Source organism: Entelurus aequoreus, linkage group LG25 (assembly GCF_033978785.1).
Source record: "Entelurus aequoreus isolate RoL-2023_Sb linkage group LG25, RoL_Eaeq_v1.1, whole genome shotgun sequence".
Classification (NCBI taxonomy): domain Eukaryota; kingdom Metazoa; phylum Chordata; class Actinopteri; order Syngnathiformes; family Syngnathidae; genus Entelurus; species Entelurus aequoreus.
The window spans coordinates 3,388,225-3,410,251 of record NC_084755.1 but is presented as its reverse complement, the minus strand read 5'-3'; the positions used below and the strand labels follow the sequence as shown (position 1 = coordinate 3,410,251).

The window sequence follows — 22,027 nt, the reverse complement described above, 5'->3', positions numbered from 1 at the left end:
AGGGATGTCCTATATTGGCTTTTTGCCGATATCCGATATTCCGATATTGTCCAACCCTTTAATTACCGATACCGATATCAACGGATACCAATACCGATATCAACCGATACTGATATATACAGTCGTGGAATTAACACATTATTATGCCTAATTTGGACAACCAGGTATGGTGAAGATAAGGTTCTATTTAAAAAAAAAATAAGATAAATAAATTAAAAACATTTTCTTGAATAAAAAAGAAAGTAAAACAATATAAAAACAGTTACATAGAAACTAGTAATTAATGAAAATGAGTAAAATTAACTGTTAAAGGTTAGTACTATTAGTGGACCAGCAGCACGCACAATCATGTGTGCTTACGGACTGTATCCCTTCAGACTGTATTGATATATATTGATATATAATGTAGGAACCAGAATATTAATAACAGAAAGAAACAACCCTTTTGTGTGAATGAGTGTAAATGGGGGAGGGAGGTTTTTTGGGTTGGTGCACTAATTGTAAGTGTATCTTGTGTTTTTTATGTGGATTTAATAAAAAAAAAAAAAAAACATTTTAAAGCATTTATCGGCCGATAATATCGGCCGGCCGATATTATCGGACATCTCTAGTATCCATGTTTCTATTTTATCTGGTATTTATCAAGTGTTTTTTCATGTTTTCATTTCTATTTTAATTTTCTATTATATATTCTAACTTTCTATTTTTTATTTTTTTTATACTTTGTAGCACTTTGAGATTTTAACAAATGTAAAGTGTGTTACAAATGTAATTCATTATTATTATTATTACTATGGTCATCTAATTAGTTATTAATGGTAATCTAATTAGTTACTATGGTAGCTTAGTAGGGATGTCCTATATTGGCTTTTTGCCGATATCCGATATTCCGATATTGTCCAACCCTTTAATTACCGATACTGATATCAACCGATACCGATATCAACCGATACTGATATATACAGTCGTGGAATTAACACATTATTATGCCTAATTTGGACAACCAGGTATGGTGAAGATAAGGTTCTATTTAAAAAAAATAAGATAAATTAAAAACATTTTTTTGAATAAAAAAGAAAGTAAAACAATATAAAAACAGTTACATAGAAACTAGTAATGAATGAAAATGAGTCAAATTAAGTGTTAAAGGTTAGTACTATTAGTGGAGCAGCAGCACGCACAATCATGTGTGCTTACGGACTGTATCCCTTGCAGACTGTATTGATATATATTGATATATAATGTAGGAACCAGGGGCCGTACTTATCAAGCTTCTTAGAATTACTCCTAAGAAGTCTGCTAAGAGTTGACTTAAGAGTAAATAAATTAAAGTTAGTTATCAAGCGTCTTACTCACACTTTCAGCGAAGTGTAGGACTGAATCTTAAGTGTCACACTCAGAGCTGAATTACGACATTACTATGTGCCGTAAACGGAATTTTAGGTGACGTCATTTCTGTGTCCATAGAAATGACCAATCACGGAAGGGAATCCGTTGTCTAAGAATAAAGAAATATCTTGAAAATATTTAAGTGGACAATGGGAGTGTATATTTTGACAATAAACTACAAAATAATACAAAACAAACTAGTCCCCACCGGCACTCACGCTACCGCTCCCTCTCTTCTATCGCCCACACACTCACTGACGTCACTCACCTCACGGCCACACACATACGCTACTGTCATAACATTTTCTTTCGAATTCATTAATTAGGCAACTAATTTGAAACTGGTGTGGGTGGCTCTATATATACTAGCCCACTGCAGACACATGCAGAAATCAACAAGGAATCGAAAAGTATTAAATCTGTGACAAAAATAATATCCGCTCTGTCTAAACGATACCGTTTGATCAGCTGCTCGTCATCAAAAAACAAAAACATTGTTCCGTTCCCTGAACGTTCGCGCACGTCTCTCTGGCCTCAGTGCCATCCCCTGCTGGCAACTCCTAACCACTTAAGACACCTCTGAAGGTCTCTTAAATATCGTGGAGAGTAGGAGTGATTCTTAGACTTAAGAACGTTGATAAAAAGCTTTTATTCTTAAGTTTGAGAGTAGGACTAAATTTCGCAAATTCTCAGGACTTAAGTGTAAAATGGCACTCTAAGAAGCTTGATAAGTACGGCCCCAGAATATTAATAACAGAAAGAAACAACCCTTTTGTGTGAATGAGTGTAAATGGGGGAGGGAGGTTTTTTGGGTTGGTGCACTAATTGTAAGTGTATCTTGTGTTTTTTATGTTGATTTAATAAAAAAAAAAAAACGATACCGATAATAAAAAAAACGATACCGATAATTTCCCATATTACATTTTAAAGCATTTATCGGCCGATAATATCGGCCGGCCGATATTATCGGACATCTCTGGTATCTATGTTTCTATTTTATCTAGTGTTTATCAATTGTTTTTTCATGTTTTCATTTCTAATTTAATTTTCTATTATATATTCTAACTTTCTATTTTTTATTTTTTTTATACTTTGTAGCACTTTGAGATTTTAAGAAATGTAAAGTGTGTTACAAATGTAATTCATTATTATTACTATGGTCATCTAATTAGTTATTAATGGTAATCTAATTAGTTACTATGGTAGCTTAGTAGGGATGTCCTATATTGGCTTTTTGCCGATATCCGATATTCCGATATTGTCCAACCCTTTAATTACCGATACTGATATCAACCGATACCGATATCAACCGATACTGATATATACAGTCGTGGAATTAACACATTATTATGCCTAATTTGGACAACCAGGTATGGTGAAGATAAGGTTCTATTTAAAAAAATTGTAAAATAAGATAAATAAATTAAAAACATTTTCTTGAATAAAAAAGAAAGTAAAACAATATAAAAACAGTTACATAGAAACTAGTAATGAATGAAAATGAGTAAAATTAACTGTTAAAGGTTAGTACTATTAGTGGACCAGCAGCACGCACAATCATGTGTGCTTACGGACTGTATCCCTTGCAGACTGTATTGATATATATTGATATATAATGTAGGAACCAGAATATTAATAACAGAAGGAAACAACCCTTTTGTGTGAATGAGTGTAAATGGGGGAGAGAGGTTTTTTGGGTTGGTGCACTAATTGTAAGTGTATCTTGTGTTTTTTATGTTGATTTAATAAAAATAAAAATAAAACGATACCGATAATAAAAAAAACAATACCGATTATTTCCGATATTACATTTTAAAGCATTTATCGGCCGATAATATCGGCAGGCCGATATCGGACATCTCTACTAATGAGTTATTATGGTAATCTAAGTCACAGCAGCTCAGACGAGGCACCAAGCAGTGTGGGCGTGGTTTGTTTCCACAGAGTGTTTCCAGAGCGGCCATCATGAAACACAGGTGTTTTACAACAAAGTTCTAAAGCTTAGTGATATATCAGTGAGTAGGCGGGGTTTTTTTTACCATTCGCATTCATATTTCGCTGTGTTTGTTGCGTTTCACTTGATCGTAAAATATGTGGATGGAGAGGGGGTGTGACGTTCATATGTTGTCAATATTCAGTGTTTTATCCTTCATAGTTAATATTGTAAACCCCACATTCTTTATTTTCATGTACATTCTGGCTGTCTCATTCAGTAAAAAAAATGTACAATTTCATTCCGTTTTTTAAGGCGGTCTGTCATAACGTTTTTAGCATTCAATCAGACTTTATTGTGAGGTTTTGTATTAGTGTTCCTAAAAATCAGATACATTTTGTTCTCTAAATGTGGCCCCCTGAGTCAAAATAATTGCCCAGGCCTGCCTTAATGCTTGACTGTAGGCTCTTGTGTTGTCAGCAATTTCAACACTACTGGCTGTTTTGATTCATTTCCAGTGTATAGTGTTGGATCTATACTCTCGTACACTGACCACCCTAAAGTACATCCAGTGCATGTAGTATGAAAAGTAGTAGTGTGAGGGGTGTGCCTAATGAAGTGTCCAGTGAGTGTATTTAAGGAAGCCCAGACGAGTGATCAGTGTATGAGTTAGATCAGGGGTGCCCACACTTTTTTCTGCAGGCGAGCTACTTTTCAATTGACACTGCCATTGTGTCCTTGAGCAAGACACTTCACCCTTGCTCCTGATGGGTGGTGGTTAGGGCCTTGCATGGCAGCTCCCATCAGTGTGTGAATGTGGAAATAGTGTCAAAGTGCTTTGAGTACCTTGAAGGTAGAAAAGCGTTATACAAGTATAACCCATTTACCCATTTATTATAAAATATATGACTACGGATGAATTATTTATTTTTTTGCATTCTAAATATTTAATAAACGTAAATAAAAGCCAGGTTGCGCGTGTGTCCTTTTACCAAAAGTTTGGACGCAGCTTCTCATTTCAATGCGTTTTCTTTATTTTCATGACTATTTTACATTGTAGATTGTCACATGAACACATGTGGAGTTAAGTAGTATTAGTTAGTGTATTGATCATCTCCTGGTTTCTTTCAGGTGGAGGAAGTGCTGGCAGAGGAACCGGACGTAAAGGAGCAGTTATTTGACGTGTTGAAGAAGTACGCCGCCGAGAGGAACGTGGAGAGTCTGGCCGAGGCGCTGCCCGACATTCTCATCACGGAGGAGCATCAGCAGCTTATTGACAGCGTCAGGTAAGCTCCACACTGCAAAAAGTCAGTGTTCAAAAACAAGGAAAAAAAATTCAAAAATGAGGGGTATTTTATTTGAACTAAGCAAAATTATCTGCCAATAGAACAAGAAAATTTGGCTTGTCAAGACTTTCCAAAACAAGTAAAGTTAGCTAACCTCAATGAACCCCAAAATACCTTGAATTAAGTATATTCTCACTAATAAGTGCACTTTTCTTGGTAGAAAAAACAAATATGAAACCTTTTTGCTCAATATGTGGAAAAATGTTCTCAAATTAAGTAAAGGCTAGTGCCATTATCTTGACATAATGATATGCGCTCGGCATTACATTTCTTGAAACCAGCAAACTTATACTAAAAACTAGTTTATTGTTCTTAATGGAAAGGCAACAAGGCAAGCACTTGTTACTCTCGGGGTCTCCTAGCCGCTCAGGCAAATCATATTGTCTAAAAATGCATTTTTCCATCGATAACATGACATCATCGCGCCAAGTGCGTGTTCTTTCAGTCATTAGTGCACAAGGAATATATATATGTATATGTATATATATGTATATGTATACATATATATATGTGTATGTATGTATGTATGTATGTGTGTGTGTATAGAAATATATATATATTAAAAAAAATATATATATATATATGTATATATATATATAAAAATAAAATATATATATAAACATACACTACCGTTCAAAAGTTTGGGGTCACATTGAAATGTCCTTATTTTTGAAGGAAAAGCACTGTACTTTTCAATGAAGATAACTTTAAACTAGTCTTAACTTTAAAGAAATACACTCTATACATTGCTAATGTGGTAAATGACTACTCTAGCTGCAAATGTCTGGTTTTTGGTGCAATATCTACATAGGTGTATAGAGGCCCATTTCCAGCAACTATCACTCCAGTGTTCTAATGGTACAATGTGTTTGCTCATTGGCTCAGAAGGCTAATTGATGATTAGAAAACCCTTGTGCAATCATGTTCACACATCTGAAAACAGTTTAGCTCGTTACAGAAGCTACAAAACTGACCTTCCTTTGAGCAGATTGAGTTTCTGGAGCATCACATTTGTGGGGGTCAATTAAACGCTCAAAATGGCCAGAAAAAGAGAACTTTTATCTGAAACTTGACAGTCTATTCTTGTTCTTAGAAATGAAGGCTATTCCACAAAATTGTTTGGGTGACCCCAAACTTTTGAACGGTAGTGTGTATATATATATAATAATAATAATAATACCTGGGATTTATATAGCGCTTTTCTAAGTACCCAAAGTCGCTTTACATGTCAAAAACCCATCATTCATTTACACCTGGTGGTGGTAATCTACTTTCGTAGCCACAGCTGCCCTGGGGTAGACTATATATATATATATATATATATATATATATATATATATATATATATATATATATATATATATATATATATATATATATATATAATTTGTGCATGAACTATTTCTGTTCAAAATTGTTCGAAATGTTAAATGTTTAAATATTAACTGTAAGTTTACTTTACTTTACTACTATATGAGTACATATTTTCTCCTGTTTCATTGAAAATAAAACAGCAAAGTCCATTTGGCTGTCATCTGTTTTAATTATGAGACACAATTGTGTCAAAGTCATGATTTTTTATTTCATGCTTGAAATAAGAAATTTTTACTTTGAAAAAGCAGTTTTATACTTGTGAGTGTTGATGACACAGCTTTGCAACAGTTGATATTCTAGTTTCAAGCATGTTTTACTCAATATAGGTCATAACATCTCAGCAACAAGCTGTAATATCTTACTGACATCATTTAGGACCAAAACCCTTAAAACAAGTAAAACACTCTAACATAAAATCTGCTTAGTGAGAAGAATTATCTTATCAGACAGAAAATAAGCAAATATCACCCTTATTTGAGATATTTTATCTTACTTAGATTGCAGTGTTTGCAGTGCACGGACTACGTTCCAGAAAGAACGCAGTCACAACCTCAGATTACCTCTTCCTCAGCACTGACGCGAAACTCAAAACCAAACTTTCCAAAAAAAACCCAAAAAAACTCTGCTGATGCTTGTCAGTCGCTCCCTTACTACCTCGTCTATCCGACTGCTGCCATGCACCCTTTGATACGTTCTCCCCTTTTTTTCTTTCCTGCATCACATGGCTGCTTCCTCCACCCTCCTCCTCCTCCCTCCTCCTTCTTCTCATTGAGCTCTGCGAGCTGTTCCAGCCACCTAACAGGCTGGGAGCTTCTGCCATAAGCAAAACACCGGAAAAAACATGCATGCTGCACTTTTTGTCGTACGAACACCGGGTTCTGTGGCTTTCCAGGTTGTATGATGAACTGCTGCCTCAGGTGAGTACTTTAGGAATAATTGCATGCCTGCGATTGGTTGGTGTCGTCTAATGGCTTCATCCATTTAAATGCCGTTTAGGCACGTTACAACCACAGTATTAGGTAGAGCAGTGTGTGCCGTGGCCGTGAGATACAGTCTGGTGTGCTGTGGGAGATTGTCTAATTTCACCTATTTGGGTGAAAACATTTTTTTGCAAACCAGTAATTGTAGTCTTCAAATGATGTGTTGTTGTTGAGTGTCGGTGCTGTCTAGAACTCTGCAGAGTAACCGTGTAATACTCTTCCATATCAGTACCGTATTATTCGGAGTATAAGTCGCACCGGCCGAAAATGCATAATAAAGAAGGGAAAAACATATATAAGTCGCACTGGAGTATAAGTCGCATTTTTTGGGGAAATGTATTTGATAAAAGCCAACACCAAGAATAGACATTTGAAAGGCAATTAAAAATAAATAAAGAATAGTGAACAACAGGCTGAATAAGTGTACGTTATATGAGGCATAAATAACCAACTGAGAAGGTGCCTGGTATGTTAACGTAACATATTATGGCAAGAGTCATTCAAATAACTATAACATATAGAACATACTATATGTTTACCAAACAATCTGTCACTCCTAATCGCTAAATCCCATGAAATCTTATACGTCTAGTCTCTTACGTGAATGAGATAAATAATATTATTTGATATTTTACGCTAATGTGTTAATAATTTCACATATAAGTCGCTCCTGAGTATAAGTCGCACCCCCGGCCAAACTATGAAAAGAACTGCGACTTATAGTCCGAAAAATACGGTATTTGGGTGACATTTTTTTTTTGCAAACCAGTAATTGTAGTCTGCAAATGATGTGTTGTTTTTGTTGAGTGTCGGTGTTGTCCACAGCTCGGCAGAGTAACCGTGTAATACTCTTCCATATCAGTAGGTGGCAGCCGGTAGCTAATTGCTTTGTAGATGTCGGAAACAGCCGGAGGCATAGTGCAGGTAAAATTGTGTCTAATGCTTAAACTAGGGATGTCCGATAATGGCTTTTTGCCGATATCCGATATTCCGATATTGTCCAACTCTTTAATTACCGATACCGATATCAACCGATATATGCAGTCGTGGAATTAACACATTATTATGCCTAATTTGGACAACCATGTATGGTGAAGATAAGGTACTTTTAAAAAAAATAAATAAAATAAGATAACTAAATTAAAAACATTTTCTTGAATAAAAAAGAAGGTAAAACAATATAAACCAGTTACATAGAAACTAGTAATGAATGAAAATGAGTAAAATTAAGTGTTAAAGGTTAGTACTATTAGTGGACCAGCAGCACGCACAATCATGTGTGCTTACGGACTGTATCCCTTGCAGACTGTATTGATATATATTGATATATAATGTAGGAACCAGAATATTGATAACAGAAAGAAATGGGGGGAGGGAGGTTTTTTGGGTTGGTGCACTAATTGTAAGTGTATCTTGTGTTTTTTATGTTGATTTAATAAATAAATTAAAAAAAACAAAAAAAAACGATACAGATAATAAAAAAAACGATACGATAATTTCCGATATTACATTTTAACGCATTTATCGGCCGATAATATCGGCAGGCCGATATTATCGGACATCCCTAGCTTAAACCAAAAATAACCAAAAGGTAAGTGCCCCTAAGAAAAGGCATTGAAGCGTAGGGAAGGCTACGCAGAACGAAACTAAAACTGAACTGGCTACAAAGTAAACAGAAACAGAATGCTGGAAAACAGCAAAGACTTACTGTGGAGCAAAGACGGCGTCCACAAAGTACATCCGAACATGACAATCAACAATGTCCCCACAAAGAAGGATGAAAACTGAAATATTCTTGATTGCTAAAACAAAGTAGATGCGGGAAATATCGCTCAAAGGAAGACATGAAACTGCTACAGGAAAATACCAAAAAAAAGAGAAAAAGCCACCAAAATAGGAGCGCAAGACAAGAAGTAAAACACCACACACAGGAAAACAGCAAAAAAGTCTAAATAAGTCAGGGTGTGATGTGACAGGTGGTGACAGTACACCTACTTTGAGACAAGAGCTATATTGATGCATGCTTGTTATGCTTTAAAGGCCTACTGAAAGCCACTACTAGCGACCACGCAGTCTGATAGTTTATATATCAATGATGAAATCTTAACATTGCAACACATGCCAATACGGCCGGGTTAACTTATAAAGTGACATTTTAAAATTCCCGGGAAACTTCCGGTTCAAAACGTCGCGGTATGATGACGTATGCGCGTGACGTCACAAGGTCAAGGGAAGTGTTTGGACCCTATGCAAATAGCTGTTTTCTTCGACAAAATTCCACAGTATTCTGGACATCTGTGTTGGTGAATATTTTGTAATTTGTTTAATGGACAATGGAGACTGCAAATAAGAAAGTTGTTGGTGCGATCGGTGTATTAGCGGCTGGCTGCAGCAACACCAACACCAGGAGGTTGTGTTGTGTTTTGAGCAGGATAGCAGACGCACTACGGTGAGTACAGCTTTGACTTCCAAACATTTGATCGCTTGCCCGTACGTGCGTGTCGATATGTGCATGTCACGTACGTAACTTTGGGGAAATATATGTTTCTTGCCGACTCTGATGGCGGCCGGGGTGTTGTCGAAAGCTACAACGCCCGCCGCCGCCCCGTAGCTAACTTAGCTTCTATTTTTTTAGCTTCGCCAAGCTGAAAATTAATAACCGTGTATTTACATGTTCATGGTTTAATAGTATTGTTGATCTTCTGTCTAGCCTTCCAGTCAGGTTTTTTTTAATTTTGTTTCTATCTGCATTTGAGACTGATGCTATCACGTTAGCTCCGTAGCTAACTTAGCTTCTATTTTTTTTAGCGTCGCCAAGCTGAAAATTAATAACCGTGTATTTACATGTTCATGGTTTAATAGTATTGTTGATCTTCTGTCTAGCCTTCCAGTCAGGTTTTTTTTTATTTTGTTTCTATCTGCATTTGAGACTGATGCTATCACGTTAGCTCCGTAGCTAACTTAGCTTCTATTTTTTTTAGCTTCACCAAGCTGAAAATTAATAACCGTGTATTTACATGTTCATGGTTTAATAGTATTGTTGATCTTCTGTCTAGCCTTCCAGTCAGGGTTTTTTAAAATTTTGTTTCTATCTGCATTTGAGACTGATGCTATCACGTTAGCTCCGTAGCTAACTTAGCTTCTATTTTTTTAGCTTCGCCAAGCTGAAAATTAATAACCGTGTATTTACATGTTCATGGTTTAATAGTATTGTTGATCTTCTGTCTAGCCTTCCAGTCAGGGTTTTTTTTATTTTGTTTCTATCTGCATTTGAGACTGATGCTATCACGTTAGCTCCGTAGCTAACTTAGCTTCTATTTTTTTTAGCTTCGCCAAGCTGAAAATTAATAACCGTGTATTTACATGTTCATGGTTTAATAGTATTGTTGATCTTCTGTCTAGGCTTCCAGTCAGGGTTTTTTAAAATGTTGTTTCTATCTGCATTTTGAGCCTGCTATCACATTAGCTCTGTAGCTAACATAGCTTCTATTTTTTTTAGCTTCGCCAAGCTGAAAGTTATTAACCGTGTATTTACATGTTCATTTTCAAGAGGATATAGTATCCGAGGTGGTTTAAAATACAAATCCGTGATCCACAATAGAAAAAGGAGAGAGTGTGGAATCCAATGAGCCAGCTTGTACCTAAGTTACAGTCAGAGCGAAAAAAGATACACCCTGCACTGCCTCTCTAGTCCTTCACTCTCACGTTCCTCATCTACGAATCTTTCATCCTCGCTCAAATTAATGGGGTAATCGTCGCTCTCTCGCTCCAAATGTCTCTCGCTCCGTTGTAAACAACGGGGAATTGTGAGGAATCCTTAGTCTTGTGACGTCACGCTACTTCCGGTAGGGGCAGGGCTTTTTTTTTTATCAGTGAGCAAATGTTGCAAAGTTTATCGTCGATGTTCTCTACTAAATCATTTCAGCAAAAATATGGCAATATCGCGAAATGATCAAGTATGACACATAGAATGGATCTGCTATCCCCGTTTAAATAAAAAACAATCATTTCAGTAGGCCTTTAAAGTCATATCCAACAATTGCGACAACAACTTTTTACTGTTAACTGAGTTTCGTTTTTTAATTATTTCTGCTAGTGGTGTGCCTCCGCATTTTTTCAAGGCAAAAAATGTGCCTTGGCTCAAAAAAGGTTGAAAAACACTGAGGAAGAGCAAGGTGACCTACTGATGTAGCGCGTAGGACTGCACCGCATCATACTGAACTGGAAGTTGTTTCTTCAAATGCTAAAAACTCTCAGTGTGACCCAATGTATTTGCTATTATTCAATTGTGCAGGTGTACCTAATCAAGTGTGGGGTGAGCCTGTAAACACGCTTTTGTTTTTGCACAGGCGTGTCATTCATTATGCATCAGCTGTGTCCTATAGAGATTTGACTTCCACTTTAGACTGCAGAAATGGCGGTGACGCTCACAACAATACGTCGTTAAATCTAACTTTAGCTGTCGTTACTCATAATTACATCTCCGCACTCCTCGCTCAGGTGCACTGTGACCCTGGGAGGCTTTGATATGCAAAGTTCCCCCCCTGCACCTTCGCCTGTTTTTCGTCGCTGTGTTCTTGTCTGTCATTATCTTAGCTGTGGGAGTCTTTTAAAAAGGCATTGCTCAGGGTTTTTTTTTTTTTTTTTTGGAAATATATTATTGGCATATTTGTCAGAAGCTGTTTTTTTTTTGCCGCAGAATCCCGTGCACGGGTTTTTGTGGTGAGATGTTCCAGATTGTTGCCTCGGAGCTGCCTTCAGGGTAGTGTTGGTGTTTAATGGCGGGTGGCGATGACAAAATAGCATCTGGAAAGCGTGCAAATGTTTAAAGACACCTTCTCAATAAATAGCATGGGAGGGTGTGTCCGAAATGTTGACTGGCGCTGTGTGCAATGCTGGAAACAGTTTATACTTGTTGACTGCTATTGGTACACCGGGCCATTACACCTGCAGCACAGGTGTCAAACTCAAAGACCCGGGAGCCACATCTGGGCCGCCACATCATTTCAAGTGGCCCGAGAAAGCCAGGAAACAATTTGTGTCAATTAAGTACTTCATATTTTTTACTAAATGTATTTGTTCTTGCCAATTTGACAGAAAACATATCTAGTGCATGAAGTTGCATATCTTGTTGTCGCTTGGGCAGCCCTTTGAGACACTCGTGATTTAGGGCTATATAAGTAAACATTAGGGATGTCCGATAATATATTATCGGCCGATAAATGCGTTAAAATGTAATATCGGAAATTATCGGTATCGGTTTTTTTATTATCTGTATCGTTTTTTTTTGTTTGTTTTTTTATTTTTTATTATTAAATCAACATAAAAAAACACAAGATACACTTACAATTAGTGCACCAACCCAAAAAACATCCCTCCCCCCATTTCTTTCTGTTATCAATATTCTGGTTCCTACATTATATATCAATATATATCAATACAGTCTGCAAGGGATACAGTCCGTAAGCACACATGATTGTGCGTGCTGCTGCTCCACTAATAGTACTAACCTTTAACAGTTAATTTTACTAATTTTCATTCATTACTAGTTTCTATGTAACTGTTTTTATATTGTTTTACTTTCTTTTTTATTCAAGAAAATGTTTTTAATTTAGTTATCTTATCTTATTTATTTTTTTAAAAAGTACCTTATCTTCACCACACCTGGTTGTCCAAATTAGGCATAATAATGTGTTAATTCCACGACTGCATATATCGGTTGATATCGGTATCGGTTGATATCGGTATCGGTAATTAAAGAGTTGGACAATATCAGGATATCGGATATCGGCAAAAAGCCATTATCGGACATCCCTAGTAAACATTGATTGATTGATTGATTGATTAAATTTAAATAGAGATGTCCGATAATGGCTTTTTTGCCGATATTCCGATATTGTCCAACTCTTAATTACCGATTCCGATATCAAGCGATACCGATATATACAGTCGTGGAATTAACACATTATTATGCCTAATTTTGTTGTGATGCCCCGCTGGATGCATTAAACAATGTAACAAGGTTTTCCAAAATAAATCCACTCAAGTAATGGAAAAAAGTGCCAACATGGCACTGCCATATTTATTATTGAAGTCACAAAGTGCATCATTTTTTTTAACATGCCTCAAAACAGCAGCTTGGAATTTGGGACATGCTCTCAGGAGGTTGAGGTGGGGAGGTGGGGGGGGGGGGGGGGGGTAGGGGGTAGCGTCCCGGAAGAGTTAGTGCTGCAAGGGGTTCTGGGTATTTGTTCTGTTGTGTTTATGTTGTGTTACGGTGCGGATGTTCTCCCGAAATGTGTTTGTCATTCTTGTTTGGTGTGGGTTCACAGTGTGGCGCATATTTGTAACAGTGTTAAAGTTGTTTATACGTCTACCCTCAGTGTGACCTGTATGGCTGTTGACCAAGTATGGATTGCATTCACTTGTGTGTGTGAAAAGCCGTAGATATTATGTGACTGGGCCGGCACGCAAAGGCAGTGCCTTTAAGGTTTATTGGCGCTCTGTACTTCTCCCTACGTCCGTGTACACAGCGGCGTTTTAATAAGTCAGAAATATTACTTTTTGAAACCGATACCGATAATCTTGAAACCGATACCGATCATTTCTGATAATACATTTTAAAGCATTTATCGGCTGATAATATCGGCAGTCCGATATTATCGGACATCTCTAAATTTAAACTCTAATACTAACTGATCATACAACAAATGTTATATTACTATATATTTTATTACAATATTTAAAAAAAAATAATTAAATAATTTTAAAAATCTGCCTGTCACATATCAAAGCAAGTTAACAATCAATTTTTATGTAAAATATATAAATATATATATATATATATATATATATATATATATATATATATATATATATATATATATATATATATATATATTACAGTCACAATCAAAAGTTGACATACACTTGTAAAGAACATAATGTCATGACTGTCTTGAGTTTCCAATCATTTCTACAACTCTTATATTTTTGTGATAGAGTGATTGGAGCACATACTTGTTGGTCACAAAAAAACATTCATGAAGTTTGCTTCTTTTATGAATTTATTATGGGTCTACTGAAAATGTGAGCAAATGTGCTGGGTCAAAAGTATACATACAGCAATGTTAATATTTGCTTACATGTCCCTTGGCAAGTTTACCTGCAATAAGGCACTTTTGGTAGCCATCCACAAGCTTCTGCTGGAATTTTTGACCACTCCTCTTGACAAAATTGGTGCAGTTCAGCTAAATGTGTTGGTTTTCTGACATGGACTTGTTTCTTCAGCATTGTCCAGACTTTGGGAAGGCCATTCTAAAACCTTCATTCTAGCCTGATTTAGCCATTCCTTTACCACTTTTGACCCGTGTGTGGGGTCATTGTCCTGTTGGAACACCCAACTGCGCCCAAGACCCAACCTCCGGGCTGATGATTTTAATTTGGAGGTAATCCTCCTTTTTCCATTGTCCCATTTACTCTCTGTAAAGCACCAGTTCCTTTGGCCACAAAACAGGCCCAGAGCATAATACTACCACCACCATGCTTGACGGTAGGCATGGTGTTCCTGGGATTAAAGGCCTCACCTTTACTCCTGCAAACATATTGCTGGGTATTGTGGCCAAACAAGCTCGATTTTTGTTTCATCTGACATCACATGGACAAAGATAAGACCTTCTGGAGGTCTACCAGAGGTCAGAAACTTAGTTAAAGTAGTCCATTCCAAAGGGGTTAAGGTCAGGGCTCTTCCACATCAAAATCATCCATGTCTTAGCTCAATACTTAAGTCTGTATAATGTCTTTCTTTCTAATACTTGACCGCTCACGCTGTCTCTGTCCCCCCCCCCTCCCACTCTCACCCACCTCCCACTTGCCGATTTGCCTCACCCTCCCACGGGACGTGTTCTATTTATAAGCAGCCTACTTCTTTTAATACATTTTCATTTCTGATGCAGTGACAGTTCTTAAACGGTTTCGGAAACAATGCGGTTCAGGGAGCATATGACAGCCTTGGTGTCTGCCGTGTCATTACCAGACAATCTCGGCACATCCATCAGTGCTTGTGTGAGCGCTGTAATTGTTGAGGACATGTTTGGCGGTTCAAAGAATTCACTCAAAATTTGATTACGTGCCAAGTCAAGTTTGGAAAGAAGTGCCACTTAGATAGCATTCATGAACGCAACACCAGAATGGCGACCGTAATTGCTCCAATTAACACCTATATTCTATTTCTTTTGTTGACTGAATGCATGCAAATAACCACCGGGGATCTCTAATGAGCGCCGGGTCATTACCAACTGCACCAAGGTTAACACATTTTTTATTAACTTCACATTCACAAGGTGGAAGTAGCTGCTTGGTATCTACTTCTGTGTGCACTACTGGTGTGAAACTCTGGTGTGTTACGTTGCTGTGCTGTTGTTTACAATGAACTCATCAGCGGTGTTAATGAGCAGTTTTACCAGTATTACAACATTGATTGTGTTGCTGCGGTGTTGCTTGTAAAAATACCAAACCCAAAAAGCAGTGAAGTTGTCACGTTGTGTAAATGGTAAATAAAAGCAGAATACAATGATTTGCTAATCCTTTTCAACTTATATTCAATTGAATAAACTGCAAAGACAAGATATTTAACGTTCAAACTGGTAAACTTTGTTATTTTTTGCAAATATTAGCTCATTTGGAGTTTGAGGCCTGCAACATGTTTCAAAAAAGCTGGCACAAGTGGCAAAAAAGACTGAGAAAGTTGAGGAATGCTCATCAAACACTTATTTGGAACATCCCACAGGTGAACAGGCTAATTGGGAACAGGTGGGTGCCATGATTGGAAATCATTTTTGGTGATTTAACCCCCAATTCCAACCCTTGATGCTGAGTGCCAAGTAGGGAGGTAATGGCTCCCATTTTTATAGTCTTTGATATGACTCGGCCGGGGTTTGAACTCACAACCTACCGATCTCAGGGCGTACACTCTATTAGTTACTATGGTCATCTATATAGTTAGTACACTGCAAAAATTCAGTGTTCAAAAACAAGAAAAAAAAATACAACAATTAGGGGTATTTTACTTGAACTAAGCAAAATTATCTGCCAATAGAACAAGAAAATTTGGCTTGTCAAGACTTACCAAAGCAAATAAAATAAGCTAACCTCAATGAACCCAAAAATACCTTAAAATAAGTATATTCTCACTAATAACAAGTGCACTTTTCTTGGTAGAAAAAACAAATTAGATGAAAAAATGTTCTTAAATAAGTAAACGCCGGTGCCATTATCTTGACAATAATGATATGCGCTCGGCATCATGATTTTTTTTCTCATGCTTGAAGTAAGAAATGATGACTTTACAAAAAGTAATTTTATACTTGTGAGTGTTGATGACACAGCTTTGCAACAGTTGATATTCTAGTTTCAAGCATGTTTTACTCAATATAGGTCATAACATCTCAGCAACAAGCTGTAATATCTTACTTAGGACCAAAACACTTAAAAGAAGTAAAACACTCTAACATAAAATCTGCTTAGTGAGAAGAATTATCTTATCAGACAGAAAATAAGCAAATATCACCCTTATTTGAGATATTTCATCTTACTTAGATTTCAGTTTTTGCAGTGTATGGTCATCTAATTAGTTGCTATGGTCATCTAATTAGTTATTATGGTCATCTAATTAGTTACTATGGTCATCTAATTAGTTACTATGGTCATCTAATTAGTTACTATGGTCATCTAATTAGTTACTAGTGTAACCTAATTAGTTACTATGGTAATCTAATTAGTTACTATGGTAATATAAGTCACAGCAGCTCAGACGAGGTACCAAACAGTGGGTGGGGAGTGTTTCCACAGAGTGTTTCCAGAGTCTGAAATGTGGGTGTCGGGGACAGACGCAGAAAGAGATTTTTACAAGAAAGTTCTAAAGCTTAGTGATATATCACATATATCAGATAGTAGGTGGGTTTTTTTTTTTACCCTTCTCGTTCATATTTCACTGTGTTTGTTGCATTTTTGTTGCGTTTTGCTTGATTGTAAAATATGTGGATGGAGAGGGGGGGTGACGTTCATATTTTGTCAATATTCAGTGTTTTATCCTTCATAGTTAATATTGTAAATCACACATTCTTTATTTTCATGTACATTCTGGGCGTCTCGTTCAGTAAAAAAATTTAAAATTCCCTTCCGTTTTTTAAGGCGGTCTGTCATAATGTTTTTAGCATTAAGACATTATTGTGAGGTTTTGCATAAGTGTTCCTAAAAATAGATATACCGGCCCCCAGACACATTTTTGTCTCTAAATTTGGCCCCCCGAGTCAAAATAATTGCCCAGGCCTGTCATAGACGTGTATGTTTATATATAATATGATATATATAAATATATTTTGTAATATCCCACAACGCTTAGTACTAATGTTTAAAAAAAATAGCATCAGAACAAACTCAAAACCATGTTGACTTAGCCATGTTGTGATGAATTGCCAGGACCACTTTTCTATGTGGTAATTAGTTCCATTTCTACTTCTATGGTGAAGTGTTTTTCTGATCTTGTCACCCCCTCCCGGGCAGGAGGGCAACAAGTCAGTGCGGCTGGATCAAGAGAGATGTTGGAGACGCTTTGCTGAACAAAAAGTTGCTTTATTACAAGCGAGCCTCATTAAACAGGTCTGCAGTACCCGGAGGAGCCTAGGTGAAAAAATGAAGGACTTCTTAACTGCAGAAGCTCAACCATATTCCTACCTCCTGTCTCTGAGTGTGTGTGCGCTGGGTCAGGAGAGCACACCATGACCATAAAAGGAGATGTCCGTGTGTAAGATGCAGGTCGTATCTTAGACGTTTACATCAAGCTAAACATTTACACTGCAAAAAGTGAAATCTAAGTAAGATGAAATATCTCAAATAAGGGTGATATTTGCTTATTTTCTGTCTGATAAGATCATTCTTCTCACTAAGCAGATTTTATGTTAGAGTGTTTTACTTGTTTTAAGTGTTTTGGTCCCAAGTAAGATATTACAGCTTGTTGCTGAGATGTTATGACCTATATTGAGTAAAACATGCTTGAAACTAGAATATCAACTGTTGCAAAGCTGTGTCATCAACACTCACAAGTAGGGATGATGTTTGATAAGAAATTATCGAGTTTGAGTCTATTATCGAATCCTCTTATCGGACCGATTCCTTATCGATTCTCTTATCGAGTCCAGATAGGTTGTTGTATATGGAAAAAAACACACAATATTTGGTTTAACAAAAGCTCACTTTTATTATATAAGAAAACAATTTAATCTAATAAATAAATAAATATTGACTGTTACCCCCCTAAAAAATTAAAATAAAATAAATAAACATTGACTGTTGTTACCCAAAGTATATTAAGTGGGATTTTTCAGAAAAACTAATATATACAGTAACACAAAAACAAGCTGTCTCTGTGATCACTATAGGTGTATAAATAATAATATAGTATTAAATAAAATCAGTCCCTTGGGCACAAAACTGGAAATAGTACAGCCCTCCAAAAAGTGCACTTCTGCTGCTATTGGAACATAACTGTTTGTTATGATGCTTTGACATTTTTGCACTTTAAAGAAAGAAAGAAAATTCTATGAAGAGAAAAGTTGTTTTGCAAATGTGGTTACAATGCTAAAAAATGAAAAGTTAAAGCTAAAAAAAGAAATACACTTTATTGAGTTAACATTATTTCTTTATAGGGGGAAAGATGTTATGAGCTAGGGAATATAACAACTACACTACCCAGCATGCAACGGGAGTGACGAGCATGCGCGGTAGCCCCGAAAAGTGTTGCATGTCGTCACCCGTGAAAGTAAACGTCAAGAACTCAGCCAACACGCCTCGTCTGCATTATTTATAATTAGACAGACAACACATATACAGTGTGAAAAACAAAAGTTAAAAAAGGGAGATGTGTTGTATATATATGTATGTGCTGCGGTTGCTTTAAGAACGTTGGGACAGCTGCCGTAAAGGAGGTGCGTTGCTAGCCTGGCTGCTATGTTTCCGGTGGGTCGTAAAAGTGTTGGTCATGAGTTTGTACCCTGCTCAAATCTCTCAGTAAAGTTATTCATCGGATTATACCTTTTTGTTTTGAACTTTATTACACCTTGGAGCGCTTTTTCCCGTCCATTGTTTTCCTGCTTTCGCTATCTGCGCCTAATGACTGAGCTACATGACGTCATTTATTGTGATGTCCCACGGAGCATTTCTGGTCGGGACGGGATTCGTTCCGAGGGATTCGAATAAAGAACCAACTCCTTTTCTTTACTATAGTGGTCTCGATAACGGGTACCGGTTCTCAAAAAGGGATTAGAGTCCGAGGACTCGGTTATTTTCTTATCGAACAACCGGGAAAACCGGTTTCGAGTATCATCCCTACTCACAAGTATAAAACTACTTTTTTAAATGAATAATTTCTTACTTCAAGCATGAAAAGAAAAATCATCATGCCGAGCGCATATCATTATGTCAAGATAATGGCACTAGCATTTACTTCATTTAAGAATATTTTTCAACATATTGAGCAAAAAGGTCTCTTTTTTTTTTCTACCAAGAAAAGTGCACTTGTTATTAGTGAGAATATACTTATTTTAAGGTATTTTTGGGTCCATTGAGGTTAGCTAATTTGACTTGTTTTGGAAAGTCTTGACAAGCCAAATTTTCTTGTTCTATTGGCAGATAATTTGGCTTAGTTCAAATAAAATACCCCTTGTCACGTTTGGGTCGCATCTTTATGCGGGGTCGTTCTCCCAGGAATGTTTTTACCGCGTTCAGGTAAAAACATGATTTATTCTCAAAAATAACGCAAAGTACCAAAAAACAGAAAACAAGCAAAAGGAAAAAAGTGCCGATCGCACCGGATGCTAAACTAACACTTAGCATAAACTATGGACGAGAAAAACGTACTAACTGTAGCATGAACAAACAAGACTTACGTAGCAAGGCATGAAGCAAACAACTAGAGACAAGGCAAAACTCACGTAACAGGTGCTTGTAGCAAATAATGACGCCAGGCTGACTGACCGGCAAAGGCAGGCTTAAATAATGCCTCTGATTAGTGCTCGGGTAGCAGGTGAGCGGCCGAACACTAATCCGAGACAGGTGAACATAATGAGCAACCATGGCAACCAAAACAAACTCAGGAGGTGCACAAACAGGAACTAAAAGAGTCCAAAACTAACAGAACATAACCAAAACATGAACCGGACCACGGATCATGACACGCCTCATTTTTGTACTTTTTTTTTCTTGTTTTTGAACACTGACTTTTTGCAGTGTAGTCTCTTCTCACGGATAGGGCCGTCACCTTTGCATAAAAAGGTCCAATTTGAATGCCTTTTTTTCCGCGAGAAATAATCCAATCCGCAGGTAAATGTCGGCACTAAATAACTATAACTATGTTATTATGTGAAATAGTTAACCTGGTGGTTTGTTTTCTCCAAAATGAACATAACATTCACCTTATGCGAGTTCATTAATTCTACAGATGTCCGATAATATCAGCCTGCCGATATTATCGGCCCGATAAATGCTTTAAAATGTAATATCGGAAATTATCGGTATCGCTTTCAAAATTATCGGTATCGGTTTTAACAAAAGTAAAATGTATGACTTTTTAAAAGGCCGCTGTGTACACGGATGTAGGGAGAAGTACAGAGCGCCAATAAACCTTAAAGGCACTTCCTTTGCGTGTCGGCCCAATCACATAATATCTACGGCTTTTCACACACACAAGTGAATGCAATGCATACTTGGTCAACAGCCATACAGGTCACACTGAGGGTGGCCGTATAAACAACTTTAACACTGTTACAAATATGTGAACCCACACCAAACAAGAATGACAAACACATTTCGGGAGAACATCCGCACCGTAACACAACATAAACACAACAGAACAAATACCCAGAACCCCTTGCAGCACTAACTCTTCCGGTATGCTACAATATACACCCCCCGCTACCCCCTACCGCCCACCTCAACCTCCTCATGCTCTCTCAGGGAGAGCATGTCCCAAATTCCAAGCTGCTGTTTTGAGGCATGTTAAAAAAAACGATGCACTTTGTGACTTCAATAATAAATATGGCAGTGCCATGTTGGCATTTTTTATCCATAACTTGAGTTGCTTTATTTTGGAAAACCTTGTTACATTGTTTAATGCATCCAGCGGGGCATCACAACAAAATTAGGCATAATAATGTGTTAAAGGCCTACTGAAAGCCACTACTAGCGACCACGCAGTCTGATAGTTTATACATCAATGATGAAATCTTAACATTGCAACACATGCCAATACGGCCGGGTTAACTTATAAAGTGACATTTTAAATTTCCCGCCACACTTCCGTTTGAAAACGTCTATGTATGATGACGTATGCGTGTGACGTCAATGGTTGACATGGAAGTATTCGGACCCATTGAATATAATACAAAAAGCTCTGTTTTCATTGCAAAATTCCACAGTATTCTGGACATCTGTGTTGGTGAATCTTTTGCAATTTGTTTAATGAACAATGGAGACTGCAAAGAAGAAAGCTGTAGGTGGGATCGGTGTATTAGCGGCTGGCTGCAGCAACACCACCAGGAGGACTTTGAGGTGGATAGCAGACGCGCTACCGTGACAACAGCTTTGGCTTCCAAACATTTGATCGCTAGCCCGTACGTGCGTGTCGATATGTGCATGTCACGTACGTAACTTTGGGGAAATATATGTTTCTTGCCGACTCTGATGGCGGCCGGGGTGTCGTCGAAAGCTACAACGCCCGCCGCCGCCGCCGTCCCGTAGCTAAGTTAGCTTCAATGTCGTCGTTAGCAACAGCATTGTTCATCTTTGCCAAGCTGGAAATTATTAACCGTGTAGTTACATGTCCATGGTTTAATAGTATTGTTGATCTTCTGTCTATCCTTCCAGTCAGGGGTTTATTTCTTTTGTTTCTATCTGCATTTGAGCCCGATGCTATCACGTTAGCTCAGTAGCTAAAGATCTTGGGGCGACAT

General features: G+C 37.2%; 1 protein-coding gene across 2 annotated transcripts in view; it reads left to right on the top strand.

Annotated features, from left to right (window-relative positions):
- Nucleotides 1-22,027, top strand: part of grid2ipa (glutamate receptor, ionotropic, delta 2 (Grid2) interacting protein, a) — a 112,522-nt gene that overhangs the window by 11,229 nt on the left and 79,266 nt on the right. For both annotated transcript variants that reach the window (XM_062036772.1, XM_062036773.1), the window contains exon 4: nucleotides 4,454-4,608. In XM_062036772.1, coding sequence (XP_061892756.1) covers nucleotides 4,454-4,608 — 155 coding nt within the window. The remainder of the gene's footprint in view (nucleotides 1-4,453; nucleotides 4,609-22,027) is intronic.